This window comes from Limulus polyphemus, unplaced genomic scaffold, assembly GCF_000517525.1.
Source record: "Limulus polyphemus unplaced genomic scaffold, Limulus_polyphemus-2.1.2 Scaffold459, whole genome shotgun sequence".
Classification (NCBI taxonomy): domain Eukaryota; kingdom Metazoa; phylum Arthropoda; class Merostomata; order Xiphosura; family Limulidae; genus Limulus; species Limulus polyphemus.
Genome location: NW_013666069.1, coordinates 476,646 through 496,475, shown reverse-complemented (window position 1 = coordinate 496,475; position 19,830 = coordinate 476,646). Strand labels below are relative to the sequence as shown.

Below are 19,830 nucleotides of genomic sequence, written 5' to 3'. Positions count from 1 at the left end.
GAAAAACAATTCTGAAAAATGACTATTTTGTTAAACTGCAATTTTCTTTCTAGTGTGTAGTTTTATCTTACTAAAAAAAAAATGTCTGTTTGCAAGCTATTGGCATTAAATACCGAAATTATTTTGATTTTCTATTTATACGCATATAAATATTTTGGATATGAAAGCAATAATAAATTTAAATAAAACAGTATTTAGGAACCTGCTTAAATTCCTTGAGTTTGTCCGTTTTGTATTTGTCTAGAAATAAACTACGAGTAGTATATATAACTAGGAAAAAATAAATAACATTTTAACAAAAAGTAGGAATCGTTGTTTATTGTAGAATTGCTATAAGCAGCATCCAAAACAGAATAAATGCTGCAATATAAAGTACACAGACGAGTAAAGTGATACTAGTTGGACAGATTTTAAAATAATTTTCCATCCAACTAGGGCCCGGTATGGCCAGGTGGTTAGGGCGCTCGACTCGCAATCCGAGGGTCGCGGGTTCGAATCCCCGTCCCACCAAATATGCTCGCCCTTTCAGCCGTGGGGGCGTTATAATGTGACGGTCAATCCCACTATTCGTTGGTAAAAGAGTAGCCCAAGAGTTGGCGGTGGGTGGTGATGACTAGCTGCCTTCCCTCTAGTATTACACTGCTAAATTAGGGACGGCTAGCGCAGATAGCCCTCGTGCAGCTTTGTGCAAAATTCAAAACAAACAAACAAACAAACCATCCAACTAGTATCACTTTACTAGTTTGTGTACTTTTTATTGTAGCATATATTTTGATATTTCTTTTGGTAATTCTTCGAATAACCAACGACCCCTACTTTCCGTTAAAATTCTAATTTTTTTTTCCTATATATTTGTTGAATTTTTAAGTGTCCATGGAATGGACACAGCAGCTATAATCTTTCAGTATAGCTATATCCCTGATAACTACAACTTTTACAATAATTAAAACCATAATCACAAATCTATAAAATGTAATATTTATTTTAGCCTACGAATAAGTGTTTAAAACTGTCAAAGTAGGGATTAAATTTTATACACTTGTCACTGTGGTTTTAATTATTGTTTCATTACTTTTTGTAGCAGGATCCCTTACTTCATTTTCAAATTCATAATTTTTTTATACTTGTTTGTTTACTTTTTATGTTATACCTGTATAAAGTATATACTTTACCTTTAGAAACTGTTGTGTATCTATCCATCGATATGTAGCATTGGTTTGGGTTGAATTGAGTTTAAAGATATTTAATGAAGTACGTGCCTGATATGTTTATACCGTTTATAAAAATGTGTATATATTTATTGGAATATTGTTTATTTGTTTATAATTAAGCACAAAGCTACACAATAGGCTATCTGTGCTCTGCCCACCACGGGTATCAAAACCCGGATTCTAGCGTTGTAAGTCCGCAGACATACCGCTATGCCACTGGGGGGCTATCGGAATATCAAAAGCGGATACCTACAGACCAGCCAAGTAAGCTGGAAAAATCTTGTAGCGATAGTTTGAGCCGTCTAAGCTGACGTGATCAGGTAGGTAGGTAGGTAGCAGACAAAAACGTTGCCGTTTTAGGATTTTTTCAATTGTTATACCGGAAATGTTAGCGACCTTTTTAGCATGTTACTAGTATATATGCGCATACTATAATGTAATCAATACTTTAAATGTTCGGATTTTCGCATAGGAATTCAATAGGGTGGTTTCTCGGGGCGTAATTTATTTGGAAACCTTGTCGATCCCTACTATTAAGTACTACTTAATAATATACATGATATAAGAACTGATAATAGATTAGAATTATACCTTAACTGTGTAAAACAAATATTGAAACAGATAATGTATTCTTTGTGGTCCTAACTGATAATAATAGTATTGTACTTCATATTTTGCTCTTTTACGGGCTTAGAAAATTAATTTCATAATCACACACACACACACATATATATATACCTATATAAATCAAAAACCATTACAAAGAGGCTTAAAAATCAAAATTAATTTTTCCCATTACCAGTCCTTGTTGTCATCATTAAAAATTTTAATAGATAATGTCTATTGCCATAGCACTCAAACGCGCTGGGGATATTCCATCTATCAGATCTAAACACGGATATCAAACTAGCCAGCAACTAAGGAAAATTAGTTAAGGGTTAAGAGTTGAGTGCTTGAACCCACAAGTTTCAACTCCCACTGCCTTTCGCTGTCTGCAGCCAGTTGTGGGAATGCAGTTACCCTTAATATGTAGGTACAACCTTAAAGTAGAAATAAACCACTCTAACTTTCTACAATATAAAACTTCTGTAAGATGAACAAAAAGGCAAAAATATTCTCATAGTAGAAATAGATCATTCTATGTTCCTAAAGACTTCCAACTTTCACCCTTTTATCTAATAATAACAAAATTATGTTAATCAGAGCTAAAAACTCTCACTTTAATTCCCTATATTCCTCACATTTTCTTGAAAATTTGCTGAAGTATAAAACTGCTGAGCTGAGACAAGCCCAGCTACCTGAAGTTGTTCTTTCTGCTCCTATATACTGAACAAAATACCTAAATAGTTACTTATAAGCCATGAATGATCTTGAGTAACTAACGTTCTCTATGTTTTCCACAAGGAAGGTTCCGTAATCGAGAGTTTACTTTTTAATATAAATTAATATTTATTATAAAAGAGTAAAACATTTTTCTACATGCCAGTCCTTATAACCATTATTTTTCAATTTATTTATGAGTAATTGAACATTAACCATAAAAGAATTACTATTATTACAAATTGTTAAAAATATTTTTAACTGAGATATAATAATTCCTTTTAACAATATAGTCGAAACAACATTGTTAGAGATGGGTAGACCAAGGATGGGAAGTTCAAATTCCCATCTTTTATCAAACATAACCAACTGTATTCTACCATCTACAAAATTAATGTCTAAATCTATATAATGTGCACGAATATCACTAGCATTGCTTCTTTCTATTATAAGTTACTTTCGATATATTAGGTTTGGATCAAAATTCAAGTTATTGATGGAGATTAGATCATCTATGTAACGAAAAGTATACATGTTAAATTAGAGTTTAATGCCTGTTTCAAAAAATGAATTTTCATAAAAGAACAGATACAAGTTGTTCATTTTTGAAGACCAATTAGCACGCATAGAAATACTCATAAAAAATTAAGTATATTTTTACATTGATGCTCAGTGAATTTAAATTTTGGAATAGTTCTTTCTGTATCTACAAATTTATCAAACAGATCATTAAAATCCCTTATTAAATCTTTCAGATCTATTTTAGTATATAATGTAGCAAAATCACAAGTAATTACAGAGTTGGTTGTTTTTAAATAATTTAAGTTAAACATTCCAAAACCGGAATATTGTTTTTGCTTATCCACAAATAATGGTCTGAATCATTTAATAACTTTAGTTTTTTAAACAAAACCTCCAGAATGTTATCGAATACAAAAAAAAACAGGCTTAGTAACTTTTATTTAAAAAGTTTGTAATAAACCTGAACATAATAGAAGTTTTTTGCAATTTCGGAATTGATTATATAAAAATAGCAAGTTCTAAAAAGTAGAACCTGTATTTATATTTCATTTTTAATGGCTTTCTTTAAATTAGTGATAATTACATTTTCATTTAAAGTACTTTTTGTAAATGTGTATGATGTATGCATTTCATTATTTAAAATTTTCGCATATCATTTTTTTACATACAAAACCAAAATGACAACCCGGTTTATCAATTGTTCTTGAATTTCTCTTATTGTATTTTTAAAGATATTGAAAGAAATATCTATTTTATATTTAGACAAGTTTAAAGTTCTGACTGTTTTTTATGGAGTTAATAAAAATAGTTTCCATTAAAAAAAAGAGACACAGAGACATTTCTAATTCTAAAATATTTTTTTCTAATTTTAATAACGTGATAATCAATATTTTTTTTTCAAATCTTTTAATAATTCACTTTTTTGGTTTTTTTTCAAAATTTAAAATTTTGTATCTTCTTCTAAAATCAATTTTAATTCCTTATTTTTTATTACATCTAAATTGCCTGTAACAATATATTTACGAAAAGAGTCCAAAAAATCATTAGTTGTACAGCTGCAAAATAATTTATCAATTTCTTTCGGATTTAAATCTTGAATAAATTTTTGTAGTTAAAGAGAAGAGGTCCCATAGGGATATTGTATTTAAAACTAACAATATATTGTAATGATTTTTGGGGAAATATTACTACTTGACCACTATGAATTAAATATGGTAGAGATAAATCATCATATACTTTATGTTTGAAATCTATTACCAAATAAGAATTTTTTCTTTTTTGTTCTTTACCGAAATGTCCCCCAGTGGCACAAACAAACTTTACCGAAATATTCCTTGGAATTTGATTCCATTTTAATCGCAATATGATTAGATCTATATTTAATTATACGGATTTACAACGCTAAAAGCATGGGTTCGATTCCCCTCGGTGGACACGGCAGATAGCCTCATGTGGCTTTGCTATAAGAAAAACACAACACACATGTTAGGTCTATAATTAAATCTTTAATGTAGATATGTTTAAAATCAAAATTTAACCTATATTTTGACAAATATTTAAGTTTTATGTCATTTAATTCAAATACTTGTTTTATTATAATTGAAAAGAAGACCTACCAACTAGACGAGTATAAAAATTCAAGTTGTTTAAAACTAGCCTAAGCTATGTTATTAAGCAAATACATCCAGCAGATTAAAGTAATTTGTGCTATTACAAAATACAAAATATAAACAATTGTACAGTCAAGTAGCAATCTTATATTTACATATATGATTTCCCTCTATAATTAATTAATAGAATTAATATTCAGAAGTATTCTGCAGAATATCAGGGAGTAAAAAAGCGATATTTGACCAAGTGATATTTCATGATATTTATATCATGAACAACGATGTTTTTTAGTTTTAAATTCATCTATGATAGGAAATATTTTTTACTAAACATTTTTTTTTTGGATAACATATAACTTTAAAAACAATATTTTATATTTACCATTGAATTTTGATATTCTACAAAGTTTAAAGTTAATAGAATTGAAAGACGCAATAATGATTTATTTAACACCTAAATCGAAATATGTTGTTTTAGCCATAAAATATAGATAATCAGATAACATATTGTTGTCGTTAGGATTATGAGGTTGACCTGTATCTTCAGGAAAAATGGTTTGATGAGAGATTTAAGGAAGCTTCTAGTTTTCGACCTCTTGACCTCAGTGATCCTGATCTAGTGAAAAAGATATGGAAACCAGAAGTGTTTTTTCCCAATGCAAAGAGTGCAGATTTTCAGCTTGTCACAGTGCCCAATGTGCTTGTACGAATTAATTCAGGTGGAGAAATTTTGTACATGCTCCGGTAAGCTAACAAACTCTGTAAACTAACGTGTAGACCTAGTAAAGTAATATTTACTTAAACTGGATTCATGACACTAGGAAATCGCGCATATCAAACATTTGATGAATTTTAAATAAGCAACTCAGTAATTTGAGGGTTTTCGAAAAGTAAACCTTCATTCTTCGAGAGTGAACCGAAAAATATACCCTCCTTCTTCGAGGGTGAACTCAGAAAGATAGACATTCCTTCTTCAAAGGTGAACCAGGAAGTTAGTAGACATTCCTTCTTCCAGGGTGAACCTGAAAGGTAGACCCTTCTTCTTCAAGGGTGAACAAAGAAGTTAGTAGACCTTTCTTATTCCAAGGTGGAACCGGAAGGAAGACCTTCCTTCTTCCAGGGTGAACCAAGAAATTAGTAAACCTTCCTTCTTCAAGGGTGAACCAAGAAATTAGTAAACCTTCCTTCTTCAAGGGTGAAACCGGAAGGACGATCTTCCTTATTCCAGGGTGAACCCGAAAAGTAGACCTTATTTTCGGGTTCACCCTTGAAGAAAGTAGATCCTCCTTCTTCAAGGGTGAACCAAGAAGTTAGTAGACCTTTCTTCTTCCAGGGTAAAACCAGAAGGAAGACCCGGAATAAATAAGAAATACAAGGTGTAGAAGTTAGTGAAATGAACATCACTGATGTTATGGGTATCTGTAGTAGCTCAACCAGACAACTTACTACAGTAGCTTACTAATACGGCGTACTAATAGGGGATCCAATCAAGAGGATACAGTTTGTACACGTTTCTACATACACAAGTGCACTATTATACATTTACCTAAGTAAATAAAACGTTATAGGTATTTTGTAAATTATGCAATCTTTATGTTACGATGTTTTATGAAACAACACGATAAACCTGCTTATAACTGTCAACTGTTTATAGCTATAATTGATTCTTACTTGTCTAGTTTCGACTCCAGGCGGTTTTTATCTTTCTGATGAACAAATCGTGCACAAAATAAATACTAAAACATTGCATCTAAGAATCAAAATAATTCGTCGTAAGAAATCATCCGGACAGCCCCTCATTAAAGGCAGAGCTAAATGTATAATATTACAGCTTTTTAATATTAAATATTTTAATATTAAAATATCTTAATATTTTTACTTATTACAGCTTAAGTGAAACAACTGCTTTACTTTAAAAAAATCGAGTTTTAACAAAATTAAAAATAAATATGTTTGGCGGCTGAAAAACAAAATAAAACAAAGAAAATGGCCCAATTTTTCTTCTGTTTCTTGATAATGCATATAATAAATATAAGCTGAAAAACGTTGCAATTTTAAAGAATGTGAAATCAGTTGTGGTTACTCAAGTATTTGCAGCTTTAATGCGGAAAGTTCTCAATTTTAATAGCTGGTAAAAAGACTCTGCTTAAAACCTATGATTATTTTTCAACTGTCGTCATTATCTCCATAGTAGTGTCATAATATATGTATACAAGTGCTCTTGATGCTGGCGTTACTGGAGCAGTTGTCACTGTTTAATATAACAGTGATGCCACACTCATTAATCCTATCTTATAAAAAGTATTATTATCATGAACTGTTAACGAATAAATGCTCTTATGATAAAAAAAAGTATAACTATTAGGATTTTTCCTCGAAATGTGATGTCACTTTTTGTGGTAATTTTAAGATAAATGTATAGAAATTAAAAACTGTCCAATGGGAGATAATCTGTATTTCAATCTTTCTATTATAAAAGATAAGCAAGATAAGATAAACATAAATAAAAGATAAGCAAGCTAATGGAATACTACAGAATTTGAAAACGTATAACATTATTTTTTTAGTATCAGTCCTAAAGTACTATTTTGTTGATCTTCTATTCTCCTCCGTTTTTCTACACTAGTTTTCTGGATATGTGAAACTTGTAGCACAGGAATTAGTCGCTATACTTTAAATGCTTAGACACTTTTCAAGAATCCTGGACAAAAATCAGTAGTTTAAGAAATAATTTTACAAATACTTAACATTAAGCTAATAAAAAGTGTCTAGAAAGCTTGGCTATCCTAGCTCAGACTAATGGAATCTAATTCTACTTGCGTATATATATATATATACATAATTGTACTATAGGAAAATAGGCTTAAGCCTGATGAACAACTGCGGTTTGGCGTCGTTGGTTTTTCAACCATTTGTTTAAAAAAAATAAAGGTTAATACCATTGGTTAATCAAAAAAAAAACTCTACCATTTTTAAACTTAATCACGGTAATATAGTAACACTAATAATAATAATAATTTAATGTTAACACAATAATTGATTTGTTAACGTTCATTCATTACACAGTATCGTCTTATTAGCGGATCTAGGTTTATGGTCATCTAACTTTCCCTCTGAACTCATTTCTTTACAGCATGAATTTTCTTAATTTCCTTCGCATATACGGACGTTTTAAACTCTTTTTTTTTCAGGCTAAAACTCAGGTTTTCCTGTATGATGGAGTTATCCAGTTATCCTATGGACTCTCAAGTGTGCTCCATCGAACTTGCATCATGTAGGTAACGCGTACTAATACGGATCTAGTCAAGTGGACACAGCTTGTACACGTTTCTACATACACAAACGCATTATTAGAAATTTGCCTAAGTAAATAAAACGTTGTAGATATTTGGTAAGCTGTGCAATCTCTATGTCAGGATGTTTGATGAAACAACACGATAGATCTCTCTATGACTTTTGTCTAGCTTGGCAGACAGACTAAACAAGAAAATGTCACTATATGCCAATTCAAAGTTAATGTCAGATAAAAATCCAAACGGCTTACTAATGACTTACATTGTAATAAAACAAAAACTACCTCTTGTCGAGAATTACTATTTATACTGTACACCAGAAGGGTTTCATTTCAGATCAAAGGTATATCTGCCGGCAGTGAAGGAAGAAAAAGAGGTCCCAACTTCACTTTAATTTTCATAATTGATAAGGGCAGTAATTTCTGATGTAACCCTGTTCGTACTGCCACCTACCTTCATATATGATCATGACAGTAACTTGAAATATTTGAACTATTACAACAACAGGAATTTCGAGAAAACAGACGCTGATCATCACCAAATATGTTTGAAAGCAATATTACAAAGATAACAACAGAAAGTCAATGAAGAAATGTTTTTCTCGCGAAATTGCGATCGCAAAGTTCGTCAATATGATCAAGACTTAACTGGGAATAAAAACATATTTATTGTGTCGAGTACAGATTCACTCTAGAAATAGTCACCTGAGTATGTTTGTAATTAAGCAAAAAACTAAGATCGTCAATATGATCAAGACGTAACTGGGAGTAAAAACATATTTATTGTGTCAAGTACAGATTCGCTCTCGAAATAGACACTTGAGTGTGTTTGTAATTAAGCAAAAAGTTAAGATCGTCAATATGATCAAGACGTAACTGGGAATAAAAACATATTTATTGTGTCAAGTACAGATTCGCTCTAGAAATAGTCATAAATCTACACAAAGGGCTGACTGTGCTCTTCCAACCACGAGTATCGAAACCCGGTTTCTAGCGTAGTAAGTCCACAGACATACCGCTGTGCCAATAGAGGGGGGTGGGGCACCAGAGTGTGAGGTTTGTATTAATTATAACATTCTAATGTGTAATTTTTTTTCCACACATAGACAGTAGGGAAGACTGTAGATTCTGAAATCTTACTCGGTGATAGATTTCTAAACTAGGGTTAGCAGAGGACTGTTTGTAATCAGTTGATGATGATATTAAATACGTTGTTTAATTTTAAGAAACACTTGGCTAAATAGAAGAGTTCCAAATTTGTCAAGTAGACAAGTAAAAATCATGTTTTAGCTTCTTTTCTAAGTTAAAAAATTATTGGTAATGTTGTCATGGCGTTCACAACTCCAAATGTTTATTTATGTAATGTTAATCATTGACTATGCAGTTATGGCGAAATATTGGACATAAAACATGTGTTTTGGTATCTAAGGTGTTTTCTGTTATAGGTATTACCTCTACTCTGCAAACTCTAAACAGTAATAAAACTCATATTTGATAAAATGCAGCAATATAAAGTGTCCTACTAGACGTTTTTTCATATCCAGACGAAACCCAAGTATAGCACAGCGCCTAAGGAATGCCACTTAAATCGTAATTTTGCTTGCTATCTGCACTTCACGTTATAACATACATGCACGTGACAAACGTCTGCAATAAAAACTGTTTCAGCAAAAATTCTAATTAAAAATAAAATTGTTTTATCTTATATATACCTTAAAATATACTGTTTCTATAAATTTGTTTCTTATTTAATGATTTCGTGTGTTATTAAGTTTACAAAAATAAATTTTACAGATATCATGATGAAAATCTTGGAACTTATCACTGTAACACTGTCTCACTAATTTCCTACTAACCCATCTTTCTTGGTATTTTGAATACTGTCAATGTCTTCTTTGAATATTTTTGTGAATATTCAAAACTCGTTTATTCTACAATTGAAAACGATTCAAACTTCAGAAAAAAAAGTAAATTTGCCAACGTTTTGAATAACGGTTTCTTCTTAGAGTTTTACAACAACACAACAATGTTACAACAGTATTGGAATGGGAGAAACTAAACACGTCAAAGAGGTATATTATACTAATACATGTACCTGGCGATTTATGCTACAAAAAGTAAGATGAGCCATAAAGTATTTCTGAGTAAGTACGGTTGTCATGATTTTTTTACTTAAAACTTTGAACTTACTTCAGGGAAATTATCAAAATTTAACTCTTTCGTTGCCAATTTCATGATAAACAGTTCTCCTAGCCCCAAGTTTATGAAACTTGAAACTGGTAAGCTTTGTGAAGTTTGAAGGAAAATGCTCCCTTTTTTTATGGTAATACAAATTCCAAACTCACACATACTTAATATCACACTTTTCAAGACTAAATTAAGGGTTATATAGTGTATCCCGTATATGTATCTAAGGCAATAAAATCATTAAAGGCATCCAATTTAGAAACCTAGCGTTCACTTTTGTGGTTTATATTATTTCGTCTTCCAATGACTTTCTAACGAATGTCATCGTTGATAGCGATCTTAATTTCATTTCAACCATTGAAACACGTTAATTTGAAACATGTGGAATTAAATAAACTCACAAGGCTGGAGTATTTTCAGTGTGAAGCTGGACCAACAAGTTAGTTATTAAGACTCCATTACAGGAATATGAAGTTTTGAGACAACTATTCGTGGGATAATTGATTTATTTCTTTACAACTTATCGTCTCTAACAGTGAGGCATGATCACGTACAACATCTAAGGTACGAATATATTCAAACTGTATATACATCCAATCAAATAATTCGGTTTATAATACTCAGAAATACTCTTACCTTAAATGTTGTGTGTGCTCATGTCTCACTGTTAGAGACGATACCTTGTACAAAAATAAATATATTGCTCCACTAATAGCTGTCCCAAAACTTCATATTGTTCGTAAGTTAAGAAGGTGCCTCTCAAAAAAGCAAATAGTCAATTACAGGAAGTTGGAAGTAATTTTATGGATCCAACTCGTCCAAAAGAATCCGATACTAGATGTAGTTGCTTTACTTTGAAACAAACTCCTTTATTCCCAACCAAATAACATTATATAAAAACGACACTGGATCACTGTATGCAGTAGCTCAAGGCAGTGTCTGAACAATTACACTGGACAACCACGAAGACTTATTCTGAAGAAGAATTGACTTTGCTTCAACCTATTTTCAAATTCAAGTTCTACCAGGAGTTCCCAAAATGCCACGTCACTCACACAAGGAGGTTAGATTCATTATCAAAAAAGGGAATCAAAGTTTCCAGCATCTCCTTTTCTATATACGTATATCTTGTCTAAGGTGTTTGTAAAAGATAAAAAAGGAAACATATAGCATACTGGTTACATATAGAGACAGGAATGTGCATTAGGGTTGTATGACGACAGGAACGTATAACTAGTAAAATAACTTGTTTCTCAACTTGTTAGATGACAGTCTAAATCTTTGTGTTCATTATAAAAATTAAACCTATACAAAATATAAACCTCTTGGTCAAAATTGCTTAAAAGCTATTATGTTCACAATGACAGACCAACAGAACCAAACATTGTAGATAATAGCATATTAAATGGTAAATATGTCGATTTTAATAGACGATGAGATTTATAATACTCATGAAACACAATATGACAATTTTTCTGTTAATGGCTCTTTATACTTACTGCTATTGCTGTTACAGTTTCTAAAACAACGGACGAACTACAGTTGAAATGGGCAGATAAGACGCCAATTAACTTTTACGATCAGCTGAAGCTGCCGCAGTTCAACATCAACAAAATTAACACGTCTTTGTGCAAGGAAAAGTTTCACATTGGTAGGCCATATTTTCTGTTCTATATCATAGATGTATATATGTGTGTGATCTTGATGTTATTGTACAAAAACAGACTGAACTGATCCTGTGAATGTGTTATATATATATGTATCATTTTATTATTCTAGATATAAAAGGAAAATATTTCACGTAGTTTAAAACATTAGTTTATTTGAATGCATTCCAAAGTACCCAAGAGGTTTTCCTCAATATGTCTAACTCCTCATTACCACATCGTTTGGCAAGTTTGTTTTTTCTATGGTATTTTAAGATAAAGCCACATTGGACTATCTGCTGCCTCTACCACAGATAATCTAACCCCTGATTTTAGAGCTGTAATTCCGTAAACTTACCCCTGTTTCCACTAGGAGAGTTTCATGTTTAAACAATAAGTCATATTCAGTCCTAAGTTTATTGGTAAATGTTATTTAATATTACATTTCCTGATTCCCAATTAATTTGCAATACATGACCAACCACCATGTAACAGGATTAAAAACACAAATATGTATTAAACTCTGTGTAAGATTGTAAATGCAGTTATTTATACATTAATGTTTCTAAACAAAGTTTTATGTGCAAAGAACATTTAGCGCATATAATTAGGCCTTTATGATATCACAGTATACCCACTTTTCATTAATACTCGGCTGTCATATAGAACATGACCAGACGTGGCGACATGGACCGTAACGACGTTGTGAGACTTCAAAATCGTTTTAATATAATGTACTCAACGTCTGCTTAATTAGGTGGATATGCTACATCAATGTACCCACTTTATTTAATATTTGTTGTTTATTACAACATAGTACAAAAACAATTCTCAGAACTAAGTCAAAAATAGCAAAATATGATACAGCTTATTGGTATTTCTGAGCCAAATCGGTGAAAATTTAAACTGAGCTAAGCATCCCCTAGTTTAGAATCAATAACTCGGTGGTTGGGTTGAAATATTCACAGTGAGCTAAGCATCCTCTAGTCTAGAACCAAAACGTGTCAGTGATTGACTTGAAATCTCGACACTCAGCTAAGCATTCCAGAGTTTACAATTAAAACCTCAGTGGATATGTTTGTTTGACATTAATATTATTTATTCAGTTAATCACAAACAATTATTATAACATATTAGTGTCTTTTCTAGTCATTCTTTCGTCACCTCATAAATGAAATCGCCTTTGATGTATGGTAAGTTGAGAATTGGCAAAATTAGATAAATTATTTCAATTTACACTTACTCTAATTAGCTGCTGAGCCAATCAAACAATATAGAGTCAGTAAAATTATATCCTATGTATATTGATATGTTCTTCAGAAGGATGTATCCCGCTCCACTCTGAAAAGTTCCAAAAAAAAGTTATATATACGAATTTGCAAACCACTATTTTCTAAAAGCGTGTTTAAGACACTTGTAATTCCAGTCAAAGTGTATGTACGCATCTTTATTAGATTATTATTAGATTCTAGCAGTGATATATTTGCCATGAAGTACAGCACTTGATCTTCAGCAATTACTATCGATGTTCATATACTCTTACTTCTGTGCAGGTCTAAACTTGTATAATCTGATTATCCTGAGTTGCTCAGCCATTCGTGGAAGATAATGGCTAGAATTAGGCCAGTATTTTATGGCTAAGCGAATCGTAGTCACTTTACAATTAACACAAACGTTCCAGAAGTTGGAGCAAATATACAATATGAAATAATTCGATCTAAACTGAAAACATCTATCCTTAAAAAGGCTGTTTTTTCTTGAGATATATACTTGTTGATGTTGTCAAGATAATGATCTGAGCGAAATTCGGTGATGTTTGTCATCAATGAACATTTTTCAGTAAGAAAAGAGGTATTAAGATGGAACAGAAACATTTGGAAATAAAAAAAGGACAGTTTGTGTCACTTTTGTACTCTTAAACTCCATTTATTGCATTTATCATTTAAATAGGTGAATACAGTTGTCTACTGGCAGAGTTTTATCTCCAAAGATCATTGGGGTACCATATGGTTCAGTCGTATCTCCCAACAGTCTTGATTGTCGTTGTCTCTTGGGTCTCCTTCTGGCTGGACATTGAAGCTATTCCCGCTAGAATCACCCTGGGCGTTACTACTCTGTTGACAATATCTTCTAAAGGCTCTGGAATCCAGAATAACTTGCCTCCAGTTTCTTATGTCAAGGCTATGGATGTATGGATGGGTTCATGTACTACATTTGTATTCCTTGCCCTAATGGAATTCACATTTGCTAACTATCTGTGGAGGAAGAGAATACCAAAAGAACTGCTCTGCATTTCTATTAACAAATCTAACTGTCAGGTAAGTCAGTATTTCATTTTTTAAACACTTAAATTAAACGTGAATTTTCAACTTTAGATGCTAGTATAACTTATATTTTAAATTCATGCGTAATTGAATGGTTCTTGTGAACACAATAATATTCTTCTACCATTAATTTCATCAGATTTAAAACTACTACTAATGTTGCAACAATTATAATCTTATTTACGTAAAATGTCTGACCATAAGTCCGAAAATCTAAGAGAGTAACATATATTCACTGGCAAGTACGAACATTTATAATCAATTATACTTACGAAATGTTTTGGAGCAAAACACCTCTTTCTAACAAATTTCTGGTGACTTACAAACACAAATACTTCTCAAAATTCCCTTTTTTAAAATAATGACAAATATGCTCAGCAGTATAATTCATAGTGTGTTAATAAGAACAATAGTAACATCTTTATGCAGAAAACATGATAATAAATAAATATTTATAATGCACTGTACTAAGTATGTGTTCGGAATTAATGTTTCCATCTTTAAAAAAAAGATTCCACTCGTTTTCATTTAGTGCATGCTAATATTTTTTGTATTTTTTCTAACACGTATGAGAATTTTTTTAAACGTAAAAAAACAGTAAAGGAGGAGCTAAAATGAAACTCTGAAAATCATATGTTGGGATGAAAGTAACTCAAAGTTAGGAATTTATTTTTATGTAATGTCCCCCTATGGCGATTAAAGAATTTGTAGATATCAGAATTTCGATGAAATGGGTAATATTTACACGGATCTCTCATGCATACAATTTTTGTTGTAGATTTCTCTTATTACCAGAAGGCATCTTGAATTCATCGCTTCAAATGGAGTTTGGTCTTCTGGTTTTCATTGTTAACCGAAGGCTAATAACAAGAACTAGTGATTCCAAAATCATTTAATCTAAACGAGTGGGTCGAGAGAAACATAGATCAAGTCTTTGTCACCATTTCTACCCCTGAAAATGTTAAAGAGATTCATTAAATAAGTTAAGAACGAAGATTGAACAAGGTTTTATATTATTTTTCTCAACGTTTAGAAATGGCTCCTTAAAAGTCTGGTGCTGCCATCTAGTGACACGTTAATAAGCCCTTTCTTTATAAGAGCGAGTAGTAAGTAATGTTTGGAATTTCAAATGTCATTGTATTCATGTTGTTTTATGTAAGTTTTCTAGTTATTTCATTTTCAGAGGTTTTTATCATATTTACTGCTGAAAGGGGTTTGGCATAGTTAGGGCGCTATTCTCGGGTTAGGGCAAATTTACGGTTCGCGGAATCGAAATCGGTTGCTGAACGGGGCGTTATGTTATGACAGTCTCACTATTCCTTGGTAAAGAATAATCTAACAGTTCGAATGCGACTGGTGTTGATAAGCTCTATCGCTTTAAAATTAGGAAAGATTAGTGCAGATAACCCTCAAGTAGCTTTGCGTAAAATACGAGAAAAACACAAAACTTCTGTAACTTATTTCACAACAAGCTAAAAGTAGATATGGAATCTGCTTTTTAAAGAATCAGATACTATATTTCAACCAATAAATTTCAAAGTTAACAAGTACTGAAAGACGTGTGAACAAACCTGTATAGGGTTTGAAGTATGTTTGTTGTTAAGCAGAAAGCTGCACCCTGCGCTACAGATGCCCGAAATTTACCGTTGTAAGCTCTCAAGACTACCATTGAACCAAAGCTGGAGCTAGCATTAGAATTTTATCGAAGATGGTCATCAAATTTGATTTCTAAGAGCAAAATGTATGTATGGTCAAAGATTACGAAACATTTTTTTTTTTTCAGCTTTGTACACCATTCGTTATCAGTTTTCTGTGATGTGTGATATGGATCCTGTGTTTTATTTGAAATTCAGGACACTTAGCAAAGTAATTCTAAGAACTTATAATTGAAAACAAAGACGAATACGTAATAATAAGCCAACCACGCTACATCTACAATATCCAGTGTCGAAGAGGCCTTTCGTTTAATACCAGGGCTTATCAAGCTGGCTGGATACGACAGACAGTAGCGGTCGAGATGTTATTTACATCATCAATTTCTTGAACAAGCGTTACAGTGTGAAATGGTGTGCATAGTGTGGTTGATACTGGATATGGTGTGCATAGTGTGGTTGAAACTGGGCATGGTGTATATAGTGTGGTTGATACTCGATATGGTGTGCATAGTGTGGTTGACACTGGATATGGTGTGCATAGTGTGGTGGATACTGGATATGGTATGTATTGGTTGGTTGATACTCGATATGGTGTGCATAGTGTGGTTGACATGATATTACATATTCTTCTTTGCGTTCACTGACAAGTTTTTAAAATTACTAACGTACTTTTATTTTGATCACCCTTGATCCGATCCTTGAGAAACAAGATTAATTCAAATAAAATGATAACAGTGAATAATTTTTGATAAAAATAAATGATATTATGTTATTTATAATTAATTAAGATTGATAATCATTACAATTTACTTTCTTAATCTAGCATACAAGATCGAGTATCAACCACACTATATACACCATATCCAGTTTCAACCACACTATGCACACCATATCCAGTATCAACCACACTATATACACCATATCCAGTATCAACCACACTATATACACAATATCTAATATCAACTACACTATATACACAATATCTAATTCCAACTAAACTATATACACCATATCCAGTATCAACCACACTATATACACTATATCTAGTACAGGCGAGGGCTTCATAGAATATCAGACCTTAAACTGCAAATTTTGAAATAAATAGTCAACGAGTTAAAAATGAAGAAATCATTATGTAATGAAACACTTCGATACAGAATACAAAGGAAAATTAAACTGTTGATTGATTAAAATCAAGCTACGTAGATTACTTGTCAATCCTATTTGAGACATGTTTCTGTCACCAGGCACTAAAACATTTAAAGTTTTGGAGATTGTTAAACGACCATTACATTTTTTAACTCCTCTTTGCCGTAAATTGATTATAATATTTATTTTCTAATTAACATTCAGGCTTACCCAGCAATTATCAGATTGTTATTTTATCGCATATAAACAGCGTATTTACAACAAATTTCATGTTTTAAATTTTTGAACGTTCCCTTATGTATCGAAATAATAATACCGCTGATTTATTTCAAGGCATGTACTGTTCTCAGCATGTGAAAACCGTTGATGCCTTGTTTCAAAGTGTTGGTTAAAAACATGTCCTTTTCCTTTAGCAAAAAAGGAAAAGATTGTTTGTTTCTGAATTTCGCGCAAAGCTACACCAGGGTTATCTGCGCTAACCGTCCCTAATTTAGCAGTGTAAGACTAGAGGAAAGGCAGCTAGTCATCACCACCCACCGCCACCTCTTGGGCTACTCTTTTACCAACGAATAGTAGGATTAACCGTCACATTATAACGCTCCCACGGCTGAAAGGGCGAGCATGTTTGGTGTGACGGGGATTCGAACCCACGACCCACAGATTGCGAGTCGAGCACCCTTACCACTTAGCCATGCCGGGCCAAAAGGAAAAGAAGTTTCAACAATAAATCTTCATTTTAAATTTTAAAAAACAACTCAATTTTTTAATGCTACAGGCTAAAACGAGATACTAATTTTGTTAGCTCTATGAGATATTTCTTCTACGTTAATTATCTCGATAGGAAAATTTGCTGATGTTTTTTGTTTTGTTTTTTACCGTATTTCAACTTACTTGTGCGTAGCTTTATGCCTGTTTCTTATATTTTAGTAATTTGATTGTTGATTCGATATTTTGTGGCGTTTTTACGTCATAATGTCGAATGCTATGAGGTAAGTTTACACATCGTATTCACATAAAGTTGACAGTTGTTTTGTTCCTGTTTGTGTTGTGGGTGTTGAAACCTCTCATTGGGAGTGTTTAATCGTCAATTGTTTGGACATTTGTAGAGCAGTTACACTAAGCTGTATACTCTTATTTACCTGTTGTTGCCCCTTGCCAATATTACAAGTTAAATGATGTAAATCTTGAGTGTGAGTAATTACACTACTATAGATACTGCTTCTGTTGCTGAGTTTGGGCGAACTTTTAGTTCAAGAGCAATTGAAGCAATCAGAAGCGAGAGACTATTCGCTGTGATTACGTGATTCGACATAATGTTATGAAACCACGTGTGTTTGGTTCTATTATGATTTATGATCTACAGGTATTTCTTCCTTCTTATCCTTCATCACTGCACTGTACAGATGTTTCGTTCTTCTTATCCTTCATCATTGTACAGATGCACTGTACAGATATTTTGTTCTTTTTATTCTTCATCACTGCACCGTATAGATGTTTCGTTCTTCTTATTCTTCATCACTGCACTGTACAGATGTTTCGTTCTTCTTATCCTTCATCATTGTACAGATGCACTGTATAGATGTTTCGTTCTTCTTATCCTTCATCATTGTACAGATGCACTGTACAGATGTTTCATTCTACTTATCCTCCATCACTGCACTGTACAGATATTTCTTCCTTCTTATCCTTCATCACTGCACTGTACAGATGTTTCATTCTTCTTATCCTTCATCATTGTACAAATGCACTGTACAGATGTTTCGTTCTACTTATCCTCCATCACTGCACTGTACAGATATTTCTTCCTTCTTATCCTTCATCACTGCACTGTACAGATGTTTCGTTCTTCTCGCCTAAACATTACAATGAGCCTATTTCGCCTTTTACTAAAGATTACCGTGGAGGGGGATTAATACGAATTGAAGGGAAACCTGAGCATTAAACTAACTTCGCCGAACACCTGTACTTATACAAACATTTTATAAAAGTATTTTCGGTGTTAAAGGAATTAGACATCGTTATACGGATTTCATATTCAAACTATTTTGAATATGACAAAACCTTTAAGTTCAACTATTTTATTAAACTGGTTTTTATATGAAAATTTCAGTTCTGTGGTAAAAAACGTATAAAATCTGTCGAAAAGCTAACAATATTACTACTCGACGTGGACGAGTTCATCCTAATCGTCTGAAAAGGGGAACGTTGTATTTCTAGATGAGCGCATTAAATCTATGGTTACGTAATATTAGAGTGAAACTACTATCTTCTGCTGTCATTGTCAGCGTAAAATTGGTTTTATAGATGAATTAAAGGATAAACATACCCTTTAAAGTTCAGCGTACGAAACTAGTTGTATAATTGTCGTAATAACTGAAGCGTAAATGTCTCAAATATCTGGAAATTGTAGGAAATGTAATGTTATGTTTTGGTATACTCGTGAAATGGCGTTAGTTAGAACAACCTCAAAGTTTTATCAAAATCTTAAACACATTTTATACCACAAGGGGTTAAGTTTCTCACAAGATGCGTGATCGTTAGTGGACATCGTTTGATGTGTACAATATTTGGGTCGAACAACAAAGTCTGCGTTCACACAAATCTTATAAAAAGCAACAAATAAACAGAAGCTTCTTTAAATACTGTTTTCAGTAAATCATTATTAATCATTTTTAGTAGTTGGGCGCTACTACTTTTTCTTGTGTTGTGGTATTTTCTGTTGTGCACGTGACATAAAAATGCTTCAAGTTCAACGCATGTTCACGTTATATTATTTTGCATGTGTTAACTAACTTCAATATTGATTAATGAATTCACAACTAATGTTCTTCAAAAATAATGGTCCTTTTAATATTAAATGATTTTAATTAAATGAACTTTTTTTTTGCTGAATAACCCACTAAAACCAATTAAC

General features: G+C 32.2%; 1 protein-coding gene across 2 annotated transcripts in view; it reads left to right on the top strand.

Annotated features, from left to right (window-relative positions):
• Nucleotides 1-19,830, top strand: part of LOC106458414 (glycine receptor subunit alpha-3-like) — a 42,808-nt gene that overhangs the window by 11,680 nt on the left and 11,298 nt on the right. For both annotated transcript variants that reach the window (XM_022384627.1, XM_022384628.1), the window contains exons 4-7: nt 5,184-5,407; nt 7,855-7,937; nt 11,659-11,793; nt 13,739-14,106. In XM_022384627.1, the coding sequence (XP_022240335.1) occupies nt 5,184-5,407; nt 7,855-7,937; nt 11,659-11,793; nt 13,739-14,106 (810 nt within the window). The remainder of the gene's footprint in view (nt 1-5,183; nt 5,408-7,854; nt 7,938-11,658; nt 11,794-13,738; nt 14,107-19,830) is intronic.